Here is a 22,860-nt window from a genome sequence, read left to right on the forward strand (position 1 = left end):
CCAAGACCTTGGGACATGCCTCTCTTGCCTTAACACTACCTGCCAAAGCATTTTTTCTAAAAAAAAAAAAAAGCTCCTCCTTAAGAACTGCTTTCAACCTGTATATTCTTTGTCTTGCCACATGCACTGTCTAATTAAGTTATCATAACCCTATGAAATTAGTTACTATTACTCCAAATCTGTAGTGAGGTAATCAAGGCATAGAGACTTAAATAACTTATCTATGATCCCACAGCCAGTCAATGGTAGAGCCAGGATCTGAAATTCTCAAGTATATCTAGGAAAAGGCAGCCATTCTAACATCTGTAGGATATTCTTAATAAGTCTTGCTTCAAAAATTTCTATAATAACTTCTATTTCAGGTGACATCTGCCGAGGAAAATTATTCAGTAAAGTAGCTTTATGGCTTTATTCAATCCAATGTCAACATGATTTATTTAAATGTGGCAAGCTGGTGTTAACCTTTTTTATAACTTGCAGTTTTATAGCTTGGTGGAGGGTTAAAATAATAAACAGAGGAAATCAAAATTTTCCCTTTAAATGCAGAGTGTTTTGTCCATGAGTTGATTTACCTTACATCAGAGTTCCTCAGATTTGGCACTACTCACTTTTAGGACTGAATAATGCTTTGTTGTGGGGCTGTCCTATGCCTTGCAGGATGCTGAGAACTATTCCAGGCCTCTACCCTCTAGATGCCAGTGGAACTCCTCTAGTCGTGACAACCAAAAATGTCTCCAGACTTAGCCAAATATCCCTGTGGTTAAAATTGCCTCCACTTGAGAACCATTGTGTTAAATCATAAACTCTCCCAAGCTTAATATTAAAATATAACAAAAACAGAAATTATTAATGAGTGTCCATCAGTCTGGCATTGGTATTTGCACTCTTGTCGTTTGCCTCTCTCTGAGGAAGTACAGAAATAACCATCCGTTATTTGGGCTAACTGAAGATGCTCATGTATTATAGAAATAATAGAGCAGGAATGCATTATGCATTGCTAGAATTAAGCTTAATAAACTTAATTGAGACAGTTACATTATCTGTTCAACTCTCATTTCTTCAGCGAATGATTAGTCTATTTCCCTTTCCCTTTCTGTGTGTGCATATCTCTTCTCTGGCCTGTCGTTAGCTTTCTTCATCACTAGAAGTTGAAATTAGTCCATGGACATCTATCTAGTACTTTCTGTATACTTTAAAATGCTAGGATTTCAAAGCATAATTCGTATAAAGATTATAGAATAATGATGCTTGTAAAATCCTTCCAGAATCCTCTTCATGTCCAATAAATGGTTGACCCATCTACAATAGGATTAGTATCTTCTCTACTCCTTAAATATCTCCAAGGACAGGAGTAGTGCAATATAAATTGCTCACTTCAGACTTTCTGATGGTTCCGATAATTCTCTGTATCTGAATTTGCTTAAATTTCAGTCTGTTTCCTCACATAGGTTTCCTTTGTGGATATATATGTACGTCATGTATCTCAGAGTTAGAAAGCTAAAAAAAGATTTAAAAAAAAGTGAAGTTCTGGTATATTTATGTGCATATTGATGACGCTTTTATTTTTTTTGCATAGGTCAGATTTTTAGTTCTGGATATCTCATTTATATTTTTGATTCTCTCATTATCAAGGATAACTGTGACTTTTATTTTATATTCAATGTCTATTGTAATCTGTTGTAGTTTAGTGTAATGAAAAATTGTGTCAAGTGTGTTTACCACAGTCATGACCAGGAGGGAAATCACATTTGCATAATTGAAGGAGAAGAAACAAAGGTCTTCACTCATGTGGCTTCAACCTCAGCTAACCTCTTACACCTCAGATTCTGTTTCATTCCATTTGGATAACTAGTACTTGTATGCTGCCTGTAAGAATTATTACTATGATGATATCAAAGAAAAGTGACTTCTTTGAATGGGAAGCTTGATCCTAACTAAAGTATTATTAAGAATCTGATGGTTAAAGAAATTATGATAATACAAATAGTTTAGGGGAAAAAAAAACCCTACTATATATGTATGTTTAATGAGAAACTGATAGCAAAATACCCAACTAGAAGTAGGTAAAGCAAACTTTGGAAGGGATACATAATACTAAAATAGGCAATTTCACACGGGCTTTTATTCAGTGGCCAAAGAATGATTTTCAATCATCAAGATTAACACCTCATCTAAGAAGCAGGAGTTTAGATCCAGAGAGACCATATCCATTTGGACTGGAAAGCAGTCTTAAACAGAAAACTGATAGGGTGCTGACATGCTGCCTTCTTTAATTCAGGAACCAACTTGCATCTCACAGTGAAGCCGTCTTTTTCCTTCTTATCTTGGCTTAAGGAAGACATATATAAATGACTGACTGAAAGTATAGCTTCAAGGGTGATATCTAAGAAGATAATCTGTCCCCAGCGATTGGATGGTTTTCCCCTCTAGTTAGCCCATAGCAGCCTCGTCAATTTCTTTCTTCCCCAGATGATATCACCCCCAATCTAAAATGACCCTGTAAGGCAAGTTTGATATAATAGTATCTCTAATCTATTAAGAAAGCAGAGAGTAGGTCCTAAAAATTTTCATCACCAGGGAAAACGAAGTTCTTTTTTTTTTGTATCTATGTAAGATGATGGATATTAACTAAACTTATTGTGGAAATCATTTAGCAATATATGTAAGTAAAGCCATTATGCTGTATACTTGACACATATACAGTGATGTATGTCAATTATATCTCAATAAAACTGAAATAAAAAATACAAAAAAATATTTTCCTTGAGGAAATACAACCCTGATGATGAAAACACAGTTCGACTACCACAATGTTGAATGTTCCTGTTGAATCTAGCAGCTACAGAAACCCTTATGAGAGAATACAAAATGTAAAATCTGTGATCTCAAACCTACAAAATCATGAAAGCATAGTCAAACAGATTAGAGAAAGAAAGAGATGGGAGACCTTGTCTAGACAAGACCTTTGGTATAACACCTGTCTCCCTTTAATGGCCAATCAAGTTGTCCTGAATGTTCCAACCAAGATTGTGGAAACTGAGCACAGAGTGTTTATAATTCGGTTATTGCCAGCCTTTCTATTTCAGCCTACCAGTAATAAATCTCTAAGCTGATTTGCCTTATCGTGAAAGTCCTTATGGCACCAAACCACAGGTTAGTGAAAAACTCATAAAGATAAAGCCAGAAGATTCTGAGTCTCCTTGTAAACTCAATTTCTTTTATTTATAGAGCCTACTGATTCTTATAAAAGATAGACAATAGTATAAATGCTATATAATGGATCTTTCAATGCTTAGCATCTCACAAGGGTGGTATATGAATTGTGGTGCCAAAAAGAAGGAGGTAGGTTGATTGCTGTTCAAAGGGGCAAGATTTAGGACTTGGTACTGAGCCCATTCCGTTTCATAAATGGGCATGTGGTACCTGAAGTAGAAGAAAAAATACACTGAAGTTACTGTGATACAGCTTTTGGTTATTCATGCTAATGGGAGGAGTGGTAAAAGAGCTGAATGAAAGTGTAAATAACCCTTAAAGCTCATCTCAGGCAACTGTCCCAACATCTCTTATGCAAACAACTTTAACAATTTAGCAAAATCTGAATAAAAATGATTTGAATGTTTCCTTACTTTTCTTTCCCGGTATACATAGTGCATAGTAAAAATAGTACCTATATAGTATCACATTTTTTGAAAAAGCAAAAATGAATAGAAAGAGTAGAAGCAGAATATATAGATTAACCACAATTTAGATGATCATTAGTTCCCCAGAAGCAGTTCTAATAACTTCTAGTCACTGTTGAGTTTAGTCAGGGAAAATAATGGGAAAAACCTACAACTTTACTAGGATGTTCTTAAAATGTCTTTCTGCTACTCTCTAAAACAACAAAAACAAAAACTTTGAAATCTAGCATAATTAGAAATGAAATTAAGTTGAAATATTGAAAGAGTCATGAAGAAATACTAATGAATCTCTATTTCTTTAAAGAAATTGAAATTACATTAATCAATGGTGACCTGAAGTAAATTCATCAAAATGTGCTCCTAAAATTAAGAGCAAATTATAATTATATAAAAACCTCCAAGCTGGGCTGTTTCTACATTGCTGTAAGCTCTGGCAGAAGAATGCTATATAGTCTACCCACTTGACTTTTTGCCCCTATTTATTTTATCCCCCATCCCTTCCCTCACCACCACAATAACCACACTCAGGCTTTCTTACTTTCTATGCAAGTGGAGTCAGTTTAAAACAAATCTCAGAGGAAGCCACAGAGTGAGAAAAAGGAGCGTAAGACTAGGAGTGGCTTCAAGGTGGCCCTAATACTTTAAAGGAAGTTGAAGAGGGGGGAATAGGGGCCACTAGGTATATGCAGTAAACTTTTGACTATCTTATTCTTAGTTTTCTTAAGCGAACCACGCAGTCCCTACTTGGAAATCATTTGTAAATGTATCATCTCTTCTAATTTTGCTTCAAGGCTGGTGTGTGGCATAATGAATGGGTTTAACGAATTTCACATTTCACATTGATAACTCTCTTTAATGGGCTCTTGGAACTTAGAATATGTCTAAATGTCTCTGAAAAAACTCTCATAATGCTGTGTGTATATGTAACATTTTAGCACCCAATTGGAGGTCCTCCCTAAATTATTCCGCATCCACACAACAGGTATGAGGAAGAAGTGATCAAATTATGACTCAGGGTAACATTTACCAACACTGTTTCTGTTTACCATTTAGATCTGTCTGTTCTTTAAAAAAATACAGTGCTTTTTGGACCATTCTCATCTATCATATGCGATCACATCCCTTACTTTCTTGGCTATTGTGAATATATTGAACCTGGAAAAGATGTTTTACATCTGAAATTCTATTTCTCAAATACAATCTGTTTTAGCAAGTCTTTTTTATTTTTTGCTATTCTTATTAATATGGGATACAACCTTCTGTTACCAACACTAATTATTCATATATAATTATGTATACCCGTGTTTTTTTAAAAATGAGTTAGACATGAGGAAATTAGACAAATATAAAATAAGATCAGGCAAATTAGTTGGAACCAGAAGTGAGTTTGTGCACAAATTTTAAGCCCCAGAGTCTTACAAAATTCTGGCTGTGAGCCTTCTAGAGGTCATATGAGAAAATGAAACATGATCAGATCCATGGTTAATTGTCTATAAGTCAAAACAGATAGGGCTTATCTGAGCATGGACTTTCAGGGACGTAAGAGGTGGTAGGACCAAGTAGAATTGTCGTTGTGGTGAAGGAACATTTACAACTTCCCAGAGGAGGGAAAATCTGAATTTCATAAGCTAGTTCTGATGTGACGGGTCCACAGATTTCCTTTTAGAAATTACTGAGCTGAAACAACAGTCCGAATGTTCCTTCTCATCCTTTGTTTAGGCTGGCTGTTTGAGAAGGCATAACTCTCAAACCGTCCAGCAGGATTCTTAGTAGTGGTCTTACTCCACTGAAGACTTTTAAGTGAGGGACCCAAAGAGCAGAGGAGCAGACTCGTACAGAATCAGTTAGACATCAAAGGTCTCTAGGCATGGTTCATTTTGCTCTTGGTTATATTAATACAATTGAAGCTAGTGCTTTAAGTCAAGGAGATTTTAGAATACGTTGGAAAGTTGTTCTGCTATTATTCTTAGGAGCCTCCACCATAAGACTACAGTAGCCGAAGCAATACTACATCAAATGTTGACTGGGCATAGCCAAGTGCAGAAGAGTACAGGTATTGTAGTCTGCCAGGAAGATCAGTGTGATTTCTTGAAATTTTATTTTCTTCTTTGGGTGTGATATTGATTTGGACCTAGAAGTTCTCTCCTCAACCTCTCATGGAGAGAGAATCTGAAACAAATACTTTCCATTTAAAAAGAACCATAAAAATCAGGGCAGCCTGGTGGTGTCATGGTTAAGCCCACGGTTCGTGGGTTTGGATCCCAGGCGTGAGCCTACACACCTCATTAAGCTATGCTGTGGCAGCCTTCCACATACAGAATAGAGGAAGATTGGCACAGATGTTAACTCAGGGACAGTCTTCCTCAAGCAAAAAGAGGAAGATTGACAACAGATTTTAGTTCAGGGCCAATCTTCCTCACCAAAAAAATGATAATGATAATAAATAAATAAACTTGTTATCCCAAATGGACCTTGATTGGTTTCTGTAATAGATGATGGTAATTGTGTTTCAGTATAATAAGCCCTACTATCTTTTAAATGATAAGAAAGAAATACAATGAAACAAATACCAGTAATGAGAACTGGTATTTATTGGCACTTCCTATATGCTGGGCACTGTGCTAAGCATTGCACCTGCTTTATCTCATTTCATTTTATCAACTACCCAATGATATAGGTGCTTTTCTTTTATCTATTTTATTAATGAAGAAACAGTCATAGAGAAACGAACAACTTGCCCAAAGTCACAAGGCTAGTAAGGAACAGATGAGAGAACCAGAACTCAGCTCCTGGTCTGACTTCAAATGATGTATAAATTTCTTAATTATGTTGTAATCTGAACCTCTCTTTTATTCTTGTGACAGAGGAAATTTCTAGGGGAATAGGCTTGCCATTGACAGAAATAGGGGAGAATTGCCATGGGGAGGCATGTGAAGCTTATGAAAATATGAATTTTCTGAGCTGGTTTTGATATACCTATCCCAAGAAAGAGTTTTCTTTCCTGAGTCAAGAAGTAAGACATGCAAAACCTAGACTTTGAGTTGACCATACCTGCATCAGAAAGTATTTCCAAACCTTTCAAATTGGTGGATTTGTTCATTCCTGAGTAGCTTCTTTACACACAGAGGGGGTATACACACAATTTGAACAATAAGTAGATTTTTGTTGGCTCTTAGTTTTATCCTAATTATATAGAATTCTCTCTCCATTGATACCATTTAGATGAAATGGTTTTTCATGGTAGAACAATATCCTCTGAAGGGTTGATCTTGCATCACATGTACATGGATTAAACTGTTTAAAAAGGTTTTTTAATATTTAAGATTTTATCTCAATAGGTGTTTGAAGAAATTAATTAGCACATCAACACTGTGATTTTACAAATATTATTGCTTAGGTAAAACTTGGTTGATTTTTAAAAGGGAGTGAATATAAAGCCAAAACTCTACAAAGTTAAATACTCAGGAAGCACATAAATAAACAACTATGAAGTTGGTGCATGAATGCCTGAAGTTTGGCAAAGACTTGATAGCATTACATCCTTTCAGTGACTAGCTAATGCCAAGCCCTATTCTTCTGTAGATTGTGGATAAGTAACTTTTGGAGGAATAATATAAGGGGAGGATTAAGTCTAGAATAGATTGTGTTTCCTTTTTATTTCTTACCCCCGCTGTGTCAGATGAAGGAATTTCTGGTGCACAGAGCTATGACTTTTTCAAAAGTATCTTTTCATTTCCTTTATGAATAGCATTTTCCTTACTTGCAGGCAACGATGTATATTGAGTGTACAGTGTTTCCTTAGCTTTTTCCTTCTCTAGCATTTCATTTCCCAAGTCCTTTGTGGAACATAAACAGTTCTAGTCTATTTTTTTTTCCCCCTCAACCCTGGTGGTTTGTTTTTCCTTACAGTCAGTGTTGCAGCGCTGAGGCAGATAAAACGGTCTTGCCAAAGTCAGAGAAGATGTATAAAAATAAAAGATACCATAAGCTGCAATTAAGCAATGCCCAAGGGTCAAAGTAATTTCCCTTTCCATAATAACTGCCTTACTCAAATGAGAATTCCCAAATGTGAAATGTACTGTAGAAAATGTACTCACTCAAGTTTTCTTTAAGATTCAAAATGACACTAAAATTGGAATTACTATTGTTTTCTAATATGGCATCGGGAATAATTCCATACGTTCACATTTTTTTATCTTCATCTTCTTCTGGTGCTTTCTTTCAGTCTCATCTCAGATCTTCTTAGCAGTGATTAATTTAAGAAAGGATGTGGATTTCTTACTTATTTTATTGCATTTCTTGTGTTGCATCTTCATAATGACTTTGTTTTACTCGGTAACTTCCTTGCATTTTTAAAAATGAGCCTATTACTGCTCATATTGAAACTGAAGCAAATGAAATGAAGCTTGACAGAGAATTAAAACCATGTGTTTTCTCTTCTTCTCTTCAGATGGTAAGGTTGAAGTTACAAAAGAAGGTGTGAAGCTATGCACCATGGGTCCAGGAAAAGTTTTTGGGGAGCTGGCTATTCTTTACAACTGTACTCGGACAGCGACCGTCAAGAGTAAGACTGTTTCTTGTTTTTCAAATACTTTCAATGTCTTTTTTCCCTAGACCTGTGAGATATAAATTAACATGCTGCTCAATTTAATCTTTGAGATTTTATTAATATATGGTTCAATTTTTGCTTTGCAATACAGTTGATATGTTTGTTTTCCTACTAAAGGATGATTGTTGATCAATTCTGCATAAGTTAAATTATGTTTCTGGCTTATGAAAAATATCTTTTTAACCTAGAAGTCTTACAAATTAGGGTTTACAAAATGATACCATTTCATAAGTTAGAATTAAACAGGAGCAAGATCTTTTCTTTTTCTACCATTAAAGCCTCAGGATTGTATTTAAGAAATTTATATATCTCTCTATTTTGGGTTACATTCCCCACATAAATTCCACTTGTTCATTCAGTGGTTTAGAAAAAATAAGAGGAGAAATGTCTTTCATCTCATTCAAACATTGAGTAAGATATATCCTGAATTCTAAAACTATGTCTGAGTATATTCTTGTCTTCAGCTGCTCATCAAGCTGTATATTATAGCATTTTTCTCTTCTACTGATTGAGCTTATTTTAAATCGGGGCAATAAAGGAGCTTGTTTCCCTAATTTTACATGTATGTGTATATATGATTTCTCTAGCAACTTTTATTGCTTGATGGAAGCAGCTGCAATAGTCAGAGGGGAAAAAAAAATTTGTTTTAAATATTCCTCCTTCGTGACTGCAGGATGTAATGAGTGTATAACAAACAGAGCTGAGTGCAAAAGCCAACAATGGAAGGTCCATTGCATCTTTAGGCAGACGTATATTTCATGTTGGAAAAGTTCTTCTGACTCATCATCCTGTGAATGATTGCAACCACAAGTTACTTTGATTAGATCGTGTTGTAAAAAAATGCTATTGGCAAAATGACACTTAGTTAATATCAATTAGTTTTATCTGGATGTCACTACTTTGTACCTTGGTTTTTCTTCTCTCAGAAGCGTGCCATATGACTGACAATATGACATTGAAACAGGTTCTAAAGAACTCAAGAATGCATGGCCACCTAGAGTCCAAGAAACTCTCTTACATGTCTTATTAGTGAATCATCTTTTTATTCATTGGAATCACTGTGACATCAATTGCACTCGTATAAGATGCATACTTCTTGGCATTTGATTCTTGGTCCGTGAAAGCACAGAACTCATTTGATAGATAGGCACTGCCACGTTTTTATTTTATGTGATCATTTAATTACATGACTCAAAGAATAATGAAGCCCAATGAACCATAACAGACTCTGCCAGGACTTTAACTCACTTAAAACGTGTCTTAACCAGAAAAAAAGAGTAGTCATGATTCCATTAAGCAAAGAGGTTTTACTATCATGCTTCATTTTCATGAGAAATACATTCCTTTTAGTGCAAAAAAAGGGCCAGAACATTTTGATCAAAACATGCTTTCTCAGAATTATGAATAGTAATTTTTTTAAAGTTTTTAAATACTTAAATTTTGAAGATATTTCAACCTTGTATACTCCTCATTTAATCTAATTGAAACTAAAAAATTTGCAAGGGTCAACAGTTGGTAATAACACGGTGCTTAATCTTTTGAAATACTGAATTCTTATTAAAGAAATATTTTAAATAAACTAGTGTATCTAAATGAATTTTACGGCAAAAGATTTTTTCATAAGATGATTGCTTTGCTTCATAAAAATCAATTTTAATTTCCTATAACATGGAGTTAATCTGCACTAGCCTCTATTATACTCATGTTTGGTAAATTTCAATAGACACTATGCATCTATCTGATTCAACAAGAAGGAACTGGATGCTGAATGCAAATTATAATCATAACTACTTTGGGGTCAGAACATCCATCATTAAAGGAAATGAGTGATAAAGCATCTTCTATAACAGACTCAGAGACATCTCACGTGTGAGTGTGTGTGTTTCTTCATCATGCCTACTTAAGATGTGGAGGTTGCATTGAGAAAAGCGCTTAGGGTTAATGGTGTGCAAATACATCTTTGCATTTATAGCACAGAGGTTTTGTGCATGAGTAAGGAATAATATCTATTAAGAACTATTCATTCTGAATGTTGTGAAGGAACTGTAAAGTGTGAATGATTACTTGTTGTTCAGGAGCTTTTTGTCTTGTCTCTTATACTACCCCGGAAATTGTACTTATGACTGTTGGCCTTAAGTACTATTTTTAATTTATGTTTAAATTAAATTCTCAGACTGATCACTTTATAATTCTGATTAGATTCCATTGTGGATGTTACTTTTACCAAATGACTGCAGAATATAACCCCCAATTCTATCTTAGTCTTTAAATGTCATATTTTTAAATGTCCATATTTGGCTTTTTAGATCCAGGCATTTGTCAGGATTCAAGAATTCATCAACTCTTGTCCATTTCTTCTTAATTATCATTTGCCAGTGACCATTCAGGGTAACTTTCAAAGTGGATTCATGCACTTGGGTGTAATAGTCTAAACTTAGGGAGATGGCCCTTCCTACACAGTAGCTAATCTGTCCAGGCCATTTTCCATCTTACTTACCTGGCTTTGTGACCCCATCTCCCCCAGCATCACCCACTTTCTTACATGATTGAAAATTTCTTAATGATCCCTTTCTTTTTTATTTCTCCCTGCGTCAGCCTGAAAGCTGCCTAGCATTTTAATGCATTTTTAATCTCACAGTCATAAACATAACCTGGGTGACATTCAACAGCTCTTCGATGTACATGAGTCGTTTCTTGTTCAAGAGAGCACTTTTTGAAATTGTATCAGGCCACAAATAAATAAATCCCAGTGATTTCCTCTGCTAACTAATGTGATCCTAACACCTGTGGGTTGTTATTTTTAAACTGAGGATATAAAAAAGTAGTTTTCTTATTTTTTTATTGAGGTATAATTGACATATGGCATTATATTAGTTTCAAGTGTACAGCATAATTCAATATTGTATATATTGTGAAATGATCACAATAGTAAGTCTAGTTAACATCCATCACCATACATAGTTACCCAATTTTTTCTTCTTGCAATGAGAACATTTAAAATCTCCTTTCTTAGCAACTATCAAATATGCAATACGGTATTATCTATAGTCACTATGCTGTGCATTACATCCCCATGACTTATTTATTTTATAACTGGAAGTTTGTACCTTTTGACCCCCTTCACCCATTTCACCCCACCCCCCCAACCTCTGGCAGCCACCAATATCTTCTCTGTATCTCTGAGCCCAGTGTTTTGTTTTTTTAAGATTCCACGTATAATTGAGATCATATAGTATTTGTCTTTCTCTGCCTGTCTTATTTCATTTAGCATAATGTCCTCAAGGTCCACCCATGTTGTAGCAAATAGCAAGATGTCCTTCTTTTTTATGGCTGAATAATATTCCATTGTGTGTGTGTGTACACATACACATGCATTCACACACATAGAGATGGTACTTGACTTACAATAGTTCAACTTAATGAGTTTTCAATTATACGATGTCAAAAAGCAATATGCATTCGGTAGAAACCATACTTCAAATTTTGAATTTTGATCTTTTCCCAGGCTAGTGATATGCAGTCTGATGCTCTTTCATGATGTGCTGCCACAGCTCCCACTCAGCTATGCGATCAGGAGGGTACACAACCGACACACTTACAACCATTCTGTACCCATACAACCATTCTGTTTTTCATTTTCAGCAGTGTTAAATAAATTCCATGGGATATTCAACACTTTATTATAAAATAGGCTTTGTGTTAGATGATTTTGCCCAACTGTAAGCTAATGTAAGTGTTCTGAGAGTGTGTAAGGTAGGCTAGGTTAAGCTATGATATTCAGTAGGTTAGGTGTTTTAAATGCGTTTTCGACTTGATATTTTCAACCTATGATAGGTGTATGGGGACATATTCTCTTATGTTCTGGAAGATCTGTACCACATTTTCTTTATTCATTCATCCATCAATGGACACTTAGGTTGTTTCCATATCTTGGCTATTGTAAATAATGCTGCAATGAACATGGGCATGCATATATCTTTTCAAGTTAGTGTTTTCATTTTATTTGGATAAATACCCAGAAGTGGGATTGCTGGATCATATGGTAGTTGTATTTGTAATGTTTTGAGAAATCTCCATACTTTCTTCCATAATGGCTGCACTACATTACATTCCTACTAACAGTGTTCAAGGGTTCCCTTTTCTCTATGTCCTCACCAACACTTGTTATTTCTTGTGTCTTTGGTAATAGCCATTCTAACAGCTGTTAGGTCCTATCTTATTGTGGTTTTGATTTACGTTTCTCTGGTTAGTGATATTGAGCATCTTTTCATATACCTGTTGGCCATCTGTACATCTTCCTTGGAAAAATGTCTATTCAGATCCTCTGTCCATTTTTAAATCCGATTGTTTGTTTTTTTCTATTGAGTTACATGCATTCTTTATATATTTTGGGTATTAACACCTTATCAGATATATGATTTGCAAATATTTTCTCTCATTTATTAGCTTCCCTTCCCATTTCGTTGATGGTTTCCTTTCCTGTGCAGATACTTTTTAGTTTGATGTAGTCCCACTTTTTTATTTTTGCTTTTATTGCCTTTGCTTTTGGTGTCAAATCCAAAAAAATCATCACCAAGACCAATATCAAGGCACTTACCACCTATGTTTTTTTCTAGGAGTTTTATGGTTTTAGATCCTACGTTCAAGCCTTTAATCCAAAAAGAAAAAATACTTTTCTTACTAACGCTATAGATTGACATATGCCATAAATTATTTTTATGAGCTTGTTCATAGTGATCCAACTGAAGGAAGTACCATGGAGTTTGAAGAAAGCTCTTTGTTTTTATCTGGAAAAAATCAATTGGCGTTCTTCTGAAAATAAATGTGTGCCACTGGCTCTTATGTTAGCACCAGGAGGAAGATCTGATAGCAGCAAGAATAATAACTTTTTAAAAATCGAAACCATAGTGATATGGAAAGAAAACATCATGGTGTGATGCAAAAGATCCATATTCATGGTCTACTCTTGCTGTATCAAACAACACCATTGATTTTTCCCCTGAGGAATAAGGATATAAAAATATATAAAATTAATATTATATTGGAAACAAAAATCTAACAAATATCTTGAGGTTGTTAATGGGCTTAAATGGGCTCAAGTTTCTTTATTAACTTTGATGGGAAAATGGCCACGTTGTGTCTTTCCAGTCACAAACCCTACAGCTGCCAGAGAGAGGGAAAAATCATTGCTATATTTGATTTCCACAACACCAAACAATTAATGTCTCCAATGTGGTTTGAATTTCACTTTTTAAGTAAATATTTTGGGATTGTATAGACAAAGAGTGCGTACCATCCATTTTCAAACCCTACAAGGGGTAGGAATTTCTAATATGTCCATTGAACACCACTCCCTTACTCAAATGCTCATACCTGTAAGCATATCATTATCGTATTTGCCTAAAATATCCCTCCAGGTTGTGATTTCCTTTTTGCTGTCCTAACAGCTAAAGCAATATTAACTTTCGCTCACCCTCGCACCTTGCTTCTAGGCCCAAGGTTCTTTAAACTCAGAAAAATGGAAAACTTGAAGTTACTGGATACCTGAAAATAGGATGGAAAAGGCATTTAGTTTGCAAGGAGAGAAGGATTCAGTGACATATCCTATGTGTGGATTGCAAGGACATTTATGCTATTGTCGTCTGTTACCTGGATTTCCCACAATTAGTTCTTACATCTATACAGGGATATTTTTTGAAGTTGGAATCCTATGGCTCTTTGCTCCAACTTTAGTTGTAGGTGAATTAGGGTATTAATTCACTAATTCACTGAAGATGCTAAATTGAAGCCTGTTCCTCTCACTTCAAGTTTCCAGCCCACAATACCCCAAACCTTAGGCGGTGCATTTTCCAAACGGTCTCATTCAAATGGACTCCAATAAAAACTCAAGAATAAAAGGTCCCTCGCTTTGTAGGAAAATATGTCAATACCAGGTTAAGATAATCACCATAGAAAGTTATCTGCAAAGTATGTCTACAGCGAGTGTTTGAGGCTCTTTTATGAATTTATTTGAGAAAAATATCAGTAATTACTTCTCCTTAAATTATTTATAGCAAGTATTTAAAAATTCCTCAATACTAAAATACTTCAGTACTAACACACACGAGCCTAAACATCCTACAAATATGACAAATTGCTGACTTTCATAACATCTGGTAAAAATATTTTTCTGCTCTAGTTTGAATACTTCAAGTTTCCATACTTAAACTTTTCTAGGATATTTGCAAAGGGGGAAGTTGACTAATTAAGATATTTCATTGAGCTACAGACATTTTAAGAAGAAAGTTAAAAGAATTTGGATTTTTCTGTTTACTTTTGTTTTTAAAATCAACTTGAGTCTATGCAGAGAGACAGTTTGTACATTCCCTTGAAGCTCTGTTTCAAACATTACATTATTCGACCTAACTCAGAAACATCTGCCGACTGTCAAAAACCTAAAAAGATCAATGAAGACAAAATAAAAGGAAATATGACTAAGATTTCTGGCTCAAATTCTTCTATGTGCTATAAATGTAATACCTAGGAGCTGGCTCAGTGGCGCAGCGGTTAAGTGCGCACGTTCCACTTTGGTGGCCCAGGATTCACCGGTTCAGATCCCCGGTGCAGACATGGCACTGCTTGGCAAGCCATGCTGTGGTAGGCGTCCCACATATAAGGTAGAGGAAGATGGGCATGGATGTTAGCTCAGGGCCAGTCTTCCTCAGAAAGAAGAGGAGGATTGGCAGAAGTTAGCTCAGGGCTAATCTTCCTGAAAAAAAATGTAATACCTATACCTCTAAGGTCAACACAGAGTAATCTCACCTTATGTGCAGTTTTGCTTTCCATGGTTTCAGTTATCCACAGTCAACCGCTATCTAAAAATATTAAATGGACAATTCCAGAAATAATGTTTTAAATTGCACTGTTCTGAGTAGCCATCCTACTCCATCTACCCAGGAAGTGAATCATCCCTTTGTCCAGTGTATCCACACTGTATATGCTACCTGCCCATTAGTCACTTAGTCGTCATCTAAGTTATCAGATGACTGTCACGTTATCATAATACTTCCATTTAAGTAACTCTTCTTTTACTTAATAATGACCCCAAAGTGTAAGAGTGGTGATGCTGGCAATTCGGATATGCCAAAGAGAAGCTGTAAAGTGCTCCCTTTAAGTGAAGAGGTTGAAGTCCTCAACTTAACAATGAAAGAAAAAAATCGTGTGCTGAGGTTGCTAAGATCTACAGTAACTTTTATTACAGTATATTGTTAATTGTTCTATTTTATTATTAGTTATTGTTGTTAATCTCTTACCGTGCCTAATTTATAAGCTAAACTTTATCACAGGTATGTTTGATAGAAACAGAACATAGTATATGTAGGGTTTAGGACTATCCATAGTTTCAGGCATCCACTGGGGGTCTTGGGACGTAACCCCCACAGATAGGGGGAGACTGCTGTACAGTGCTTTTTATTGTTAAAGGAACAAAAGAAATGAATGCCAATTTTATTGTTAATGAAAAGACAGCATAGGTGAAGCTCTTATAGTGGCTGTAAACCTTGGAAATTTCTTAAGATGACTGAATCAAGAAGTAAGCAATTAGATACTTTTCAGAAAATAATATTATAGAGTTCCATAAAAGCATCATATTTATGATAAAGGTACACTCAGATGTGCCTTTGAGAGACAAATTAAAAAGATGCATGTTTTGCTTTCTCCCAGTCTAATGTGCGCTTTCTAGCAAGAATCCTGAAAGAAAAGAGAGAAGACATAGAATTTACTCTGGTGGTGATTAGAAACATGGCCCTGATTACAGAAGGAGTAGTCCAGTAACTTCCCAGGGATTGTCATCATCCTGGACAATGATGCAAGCAGTGTATAACGGCAGCATCTTGGGGAAAGAGGTACAATTGTTTAGCGAGTTAATTAAACAATATTCTTCTTAGTAAAAATTTTTATCACATTTGTGTATTAAAGAAGACTGTGAAATTAGTAACATAAAATCCAATTATGTAATGCCTGAGAAATAAATTTCTTTAATAAAGGAATCAATTCACTAGGTACCAGTGATGCCACACAACAGACTAACATGAGCAAAGGGAAATATAGAAGCTATGCTTTAATCTCTTTCTTTTATTGTTTAAGTGGATTAAAAGTGAATTTGAGAGAAGAGAAAAACAGTTATTAAACTACAGTTTTCTTTTACAGATTGAGAATTTTTTTCTGGTCTTGATGGGAACTGTGACAGAATTTATCTATGATTTATATTTAACTACTTCCCAGAAAGATTTGAGTCGAATATTGACTAGGTCTGGTAGACAGGCATATGTTAGCAGTGCTTCTTTGGCAAAAAAACAAACAAGCAAAAACTCCTCACAGTCAAAGGAAGGCCTTAGTAATTAATTCCTTCTTCAGGTTGGATCAATTACTGTCTCCCTCCCTCCTTTAATTAATCATGAGTACCTTGAGTGTTCGCTGTATCTAGAGAATAGTCAGGTTTCAACTGATGGGGTATTATTATTTTTCTAAGGATCACAGATAACTTACTATTAAATCTAAATAATGGGCAAGGAGGGCTGTTTTAGGGTTTTTTTAGCAGTTTATTTAATCCTGCAGAATCACTAATTTTCCTACAACGATCTGCGTCATAAAAAGTTCCCAGACAATGTAAAGCTTGTGTCATTTTTTGGAATACTGAATCATCATTTGTTCATTCAATAATTTGCTAAGAGGTAATTTTAGTACTTAGCTGATTAAAAGAATAAAAAACAAAGTAGCAACACAGGTCAATACTGTATATTCTGTAGCTATTTTTTTTAAAAAGGAAACTTTCTTTTCCATGGATTGTGGTTGGATTCCTAATGAAAGCTCAACAGTAACAACAAATAATAAGAGCAGATAACATTTGAAGGCTGTGAGTGATGCACTAGGCTCAGAGCTTTTGGCATAAGCGGTGGTGTTTTATTTTATTGCTGAAGTATCTGAGACCTGGAGCAGTTAAGTGACTGGTTCCATATCACATAGCTAGTTACAGGAACGGCCTTGAGTTTGACGCTACTTGTCTATGCTGCTTTGATAAGCTTTTAAAATCTGTCTGCAGTGGTTCATTTTGCTTTTAAGTACAAGTGCATCTATAGGACTACTTCTGTTGGCCTAAAAACTTTATTTTCACAAAAAGTTACACAGCATGCTACAATTGTTTTTTTTTTTTTTTAGTTGAAACACATGGTCCTACATTAAGTACATCTGTTACAAAAGGATGCCTCGTGTAACATAATGACTGTAACATAATGACAAGAGGGTCATAAGCTTAATGCCTTAGAGACACATAACAAGCAGTCAGAAACAATTGCAGGATCTAGTTTTTGCAATGCATTGAAACACTCGTGTTTCATGCAATGAAACTTTATGGTTCAACATTTAAGACATTGACAAATAGCTACATACTTTATAAAATCTACTTGTGGATGAGTTTCTTTAAAGTAGGAATTATAAAAATCTAAACAGCATTACAAAAACGTTGACTGAAGAATAAGGAAGTAATTTTTTTGTTGTTACATAACAAATATATTAAAGCAAAAGAAAAACTTGAATCATGACAAGTGTGTTTGCCTTTGTTTTCTCCTTGAATTTCCTTTACCTACCGAGGAACTGTGATTTCGGCAATTCATTTGTGCATCTGAGAAGCCTACTCTTCTTACGAGATGTCCTTTGTTGACTGGATAAATTTCTAAGTAATCAGGATAACAATGCTTTATAACTTGCAACCTGTCATCCACGCATTATTTAAAGTGATCCTTAAAATATTACAATGTAGTAGGGAAGAGAGGTTGTCCCTGATTTTCCCAATGAGAAAGTGGAGGACACGATCGTAGAGTCCGCTAATGCTAGTTCATTCACAAACCCTCTGATGCACATTTAGGAAGCAGTATTTGAAGCACTCGGTATAGGCATTCCTCCTTTCCTCTGCGAGGTGTGCAGACTCCTCAAAAAGGTCTGTATTATGCCTACTACCGACACCTAAAGTGTGGACTGTTGATTGGGGAACTTCAAATGGTTCTTGAAGAGTGGTCCTGGGAAGAGCAGCATCAGCATCATCCAGGCACTTGTTTGAGGATGCCAGAGATTTTGCATTTCTATCTATTGAATCAGAAATTTTGGGGGTGGATCACAGCAACCTGTGTAAAGCAAGCCTTCCAGATGATTCTGACGCATCTAAAGTTTGAAGACCACTTGTCTACATTCTATGGTGCTTAATTTGTATTCGTCTATACTTACACACACTCTCCCATGAACTGTCTATTTAAAAGAAAATTGCAGACACTATAATAAGCAGTCAGTATTATTCTTAGCATCATTGTAGTCTTTTCTTATTGTTTTGTTGCTGTTGAGCAGAGATATTTAAGAAAAGTTGCACTTTTCTTTTACAGGGTGAAAGAGCATTAGTGGAAGAGTACTAACATTGTGCAGATTATTAACATATTCTTTTGAAGGAGAGTGAGAAGTAAAATTAAAGGAGGAACAGGTTGAGAGGGAAGGAAAAAATTAAAAAATCATGGGTTGCTGGGCCATCTTCTTAACAAAAATAACTTTTAGATTTATTGAATTTGATGGCTAAGATGTTGGTTTTCCTACCAACATCTAAGAACATCTAAGAACAAAGAAAAAGCTTCATTTGATCTTCACTGTTGTTCTTTTTCATGGACATAAGAGTATTTGGGTTAGGTGGAAACAAATGTAGATGGATATTTTTAAGAGAAAACTGAGTTGGTGATGTCTGAATAATTGGAGTGCTTTTTACTGATAGGTTAAATCCAATCCATTGGACCAATAGTGGGAAAGGTCCTTTATGGTCAGTGTGGGTGCTCATTGATTTGATTCATAGTGAGGATCCAGGCGATCCTGGATGGACTGCATATCTCTTAGCATCTAATGATTAGGAGATAAAAAGCCTTTCATGTGTCACAGTCAGCAAGAAGGAAACAGGGAGTTCCCTTGGAATTGAGACATGTAGAGAGCTGAGGCCTGTAGGGTTGAAGGATAGGTGAAAAATTAAGCCAGCTCATTTCCACAGGGGTCTTTTTTGTTGTTGTTGTTGTTCTAATTTATATTTATTTTATTTATTTATTCTTAATTAACATAAAATATTCTGTTTGGATGTACATCATAATATATTCCCAATTCTGTGTAGATTACATCATGTTCACCACCCAAAAAGTCCATGCCTCAACCTGTGAGCCTAATCACCCCTTTTGCCCTCCCTCCACTTCCCCCCTGGTAACCACCAATGCATTCTCCTTTGCTATGTGTTTGCTTGTCGTTGTTTTTATCTTCTACTTATGAGTTAGATCGTATGGTATTTGACTTTCTCCCTCTGACTTATTTCACTCAGCATAATACTCTGAAGGTCCATCCATGCTGTCACAAATGGCCGGATTTCATCATTTCTTATGGCTGAGTAGTATTCCATCATGTATAAATATCACATCTTCTTTATCCATTTGTCCCTTGATGGGCACCTAGGTTGCTTTCAAGTCTTGGCTATTGTGTGTATAATGCTGCAACAAACATAGGGGTGCAAGTATCTTTATGCCTTTGTGTTTTCAAGTTCTTTGGATAAATACGCAGCAGTGGAATAGCTGGATCATATGGTACATCCATTCTTAATCTTCTTAGGATACTCCATACTGCTTTCCATAGTGGCTGCACCAGTTTGCACTCCCACCATCAGTTTAAAAGGGTTCCCGTCTCTCCACATCCTCTCCAACATTTGTTGTTTCCTGTCTTGTTAATTATAGCCATTCTGACCAGAGTGAGGTGATACCTCATTGTAGTTTTGATTTGGATTTCCCTGATAGCTAATGACGTTGAGCATCTTTTCATATGCCTGTTGGCCATCCATATATCTTCTTTGGAGAAATCTCTATTCAGATCTTTTGCCCATTTTTTAATTGGGTTGTTGGTTCTTTTGTTGTTGAGATGTATGAGTTCTTTGTATATTTTGGATATTAACCCCTTATCAGATATATGGTTTGCAAATATCTTCTCCCAATTGTTAGGTTGTCTTTTCGTTTTGTTGATGGTTTCCTTTGCTGTGCAGAAGCTTTTTAGTTTGATGTAGTCCAATTTCTTCATTTTTTCTTTTGTTTCTCTTGCCAGGTCAGACATGGTACTTGAAAATATTCTGCTAAGACCAATGTCAAAGAGCGTACTGCCTATGCTTTCTTCTAGAACTTTCATGGTTTCAGATCTTACATTCAAGTCTTTAATCCATTTGTAGTTGTTTTTTGTGCGTGGTGTAAGGGAATTGTCTACTTTCATTCTTTTGCATGTGGCTGTCCAGTTTTCCCAACACCATTTGTTGAAGAGACTCTCCTTTCTCCATCGTATGCTCTTGGCTCCCTTCTACGGGGGTCTTGAACTGAGTTTTCACTTTGTGGCAGTAGGTCCTAGAAAATCAGTATCAACTTCTCAGAAGGGCTGGGAGGAAAGGGTCAAGAAGTGATCTGGGCTTGGGAAGCTGAACAGTGTCTTCTACAGTAAATGTTCTGTATGACTTGTTTTCTCTGAAGGACAGTCTGCCTTGATAACAATACATACTTTATACCCTCATAATTCCTCCCACTCTAATAGAGCAACTTTTTGTTGACTTGAAAGCCTTGTTGTCTTTAGCTTTCTGAGTGGGGTTAAGAAGGATTATTCAAACTACCTTTATAACTGTAAATTTTTTTTGTTTTATTTCCAAAGCAAAAGCTCATAGATTGCTTTTGTGGATGAAGTTAGTAAGAACAAAGTTTTCTGGTGACAAAGTGGGGGATCAGCCTCCAGGAGCCCCATCCAGTGGCTCTGCATCCCCTTACTTGTCATTCCGTCTCACTCTTCACCCTGGATTAAGTACTTCTACGGCATTTGTTAGTTCACCTCAGGTAACACAGATTGAAAACCACTGCTCTAGTTGAATCCAAACTTACATTGAGAATCTAAGTAGTGGACTATCTTTATATACTTCCACTTGGCTATGTGTGGTATCTCTGACCTTCACAATGGTCCTACTCCCTGGGGATCAATAATGCCACTACACAGGTGAGGCAACTGAGCTTTCCAGGGTTTTAGAAACTTCCTTAAGGTTACACATCTGGATTGCTGAGCTATCTCTCTCTCCTTGACAGTTCTCAGTAAGACATTGAACTGTATCATCTCAAACTTTGTTTCTGGCAGTTGACAGATGAAGATCCAATTTCAGATCTGTACTGTCATTCATCAAGAATTTCTTAGACTTATACCAAATTCTTGTGAGGCACTGCTAAACACCTTGGAGAGCATCACTGAGAGAGAGGGCATACTCCTACAAATAAGATATTTATAAACTAGTTCGAGAGACAGGGTAAGGATAGATTATAAGGAATTGGCAAACAAGAGACTTAGAGAAATCACTCTTTCCTGGCATGGACAGGCTTTGTAGAGAGGACAGAAATTGATCTGTGCCAAAATTAAAGAGTAGAATAGTTTAGAGTATAGGATCTGGAATCCTATTGCCTGGTTCAGATTCTCTGCCACTTACTAGTAGTGTGCCCTTCAGTAAATAAATTAACGTTCCTGGGCCTCAGTTCTTTTACTTTGCAAATGGTAAGGACATGCCTTATCACAGTGGCAGTGATTAAATAAGGGAATGTCTGTGAAAGGCTTCATGCAGAAACTGGCATATAATGCATTCAATAAACACTTCTGTTACAGTTGTTGTTATCATCACAACTAAAACTATAAAGTATGAAAGGACTCTGTAGGTAGGTGGGATGTTCATTTTTTGCAGAACCTGAGAAGTACCGTTGAGGAACCCAGAGCACAGTTTGAAACCATAGGTAGAGAAGTGTAGGAAAGGGAACGGGCCATATTCCAGAGGCTGAGGTTCCTGGAAGGATCCCCGATCCTGAGATACTTCTCCTTTCACCACAACCATTATCTAGCAAAGTTGGTTCAGATGTGTACTTTGAATGAACTGGTACAAGAAACATATCAAAATCAAACTACAGGTGAAGATACAGGGACAGTGTTTAGATTACACGGGCTAGGCATTCTAATGCAACACTTCTGCTTGGAGGCAGGACTTTGGACTGTAAGTAAAGAGTGTTTATCTATGTTGTCTGAAATCCTGTTGTCATCATTTCCCTCCTGAGCAGAATTCTCAGGACTTCCATGGGAAATGTTTGTGGGGTATATACACAGTCCTGAGTAGGTACCTAGTGCATCAAAGCCTTGGACAAATTAAGGATAGACGGCTATTGGGCATGCCTTTAAAATGTCAATTATTGTCAAAAGTAATATTTCAGACAAGTGACACCTATAATTTTTATCTTAAGGTGAATCTTAGAAATTCAAGAATTCTGATGTCCAATTTGTGTGTCTCTTATGATTGCCTTAGGAAAGAACATTAATCTCCTCTATATTTACCACGTTCTTTCTGGATAAAGATGCTGGTGATGGCCACAGTTCTCATAAGAATGATCAGAATCCTAGCCCTGCCAAGGATGCAAACTTCTTATCCTCTGGCCAAAGCTTTGGCCTTTCATCTATAGTTTGAATTTAGCAATTCCT

General features: G+C 35.9%; 1 protein-coding gene across 1 annotated transcript in view; it reads left to right on the forward strand.

The window, feature by feature from the left end:
* The window catches only part of PRKG1 (protein kinase cGMP-dependent 1), a 1,115,289-nt gene that overhangs the window by 341,644 nt on the left and 750,785 nt on the right, over nt 1–22,860 (forward strand). The window contains exon 3 of the mRNA XM_001917682.5: nt 8,131–8,244. Coding sequence (XP_001917717.1) covers nt 8,131–8,244 — 114 coding nt within the window. The remainder of the gene's footprint in view (nt 1–8,130; nt 8,245–22,860) is intronic.

This window comes from Equus caballus, chromosome 1 (assembly GCF_041296265.1).
Source record: "Equus caballus isolate H_3958 breed thoroughbred chromosome 1, TB-T2T, whole genome shotgun sequence".
NCBI classification, from domain to species: Eukaryota; Metazoa; Chordata; class Mammalia; order Perissodactyla; family Equidae; genus Equus; species Equus caballus.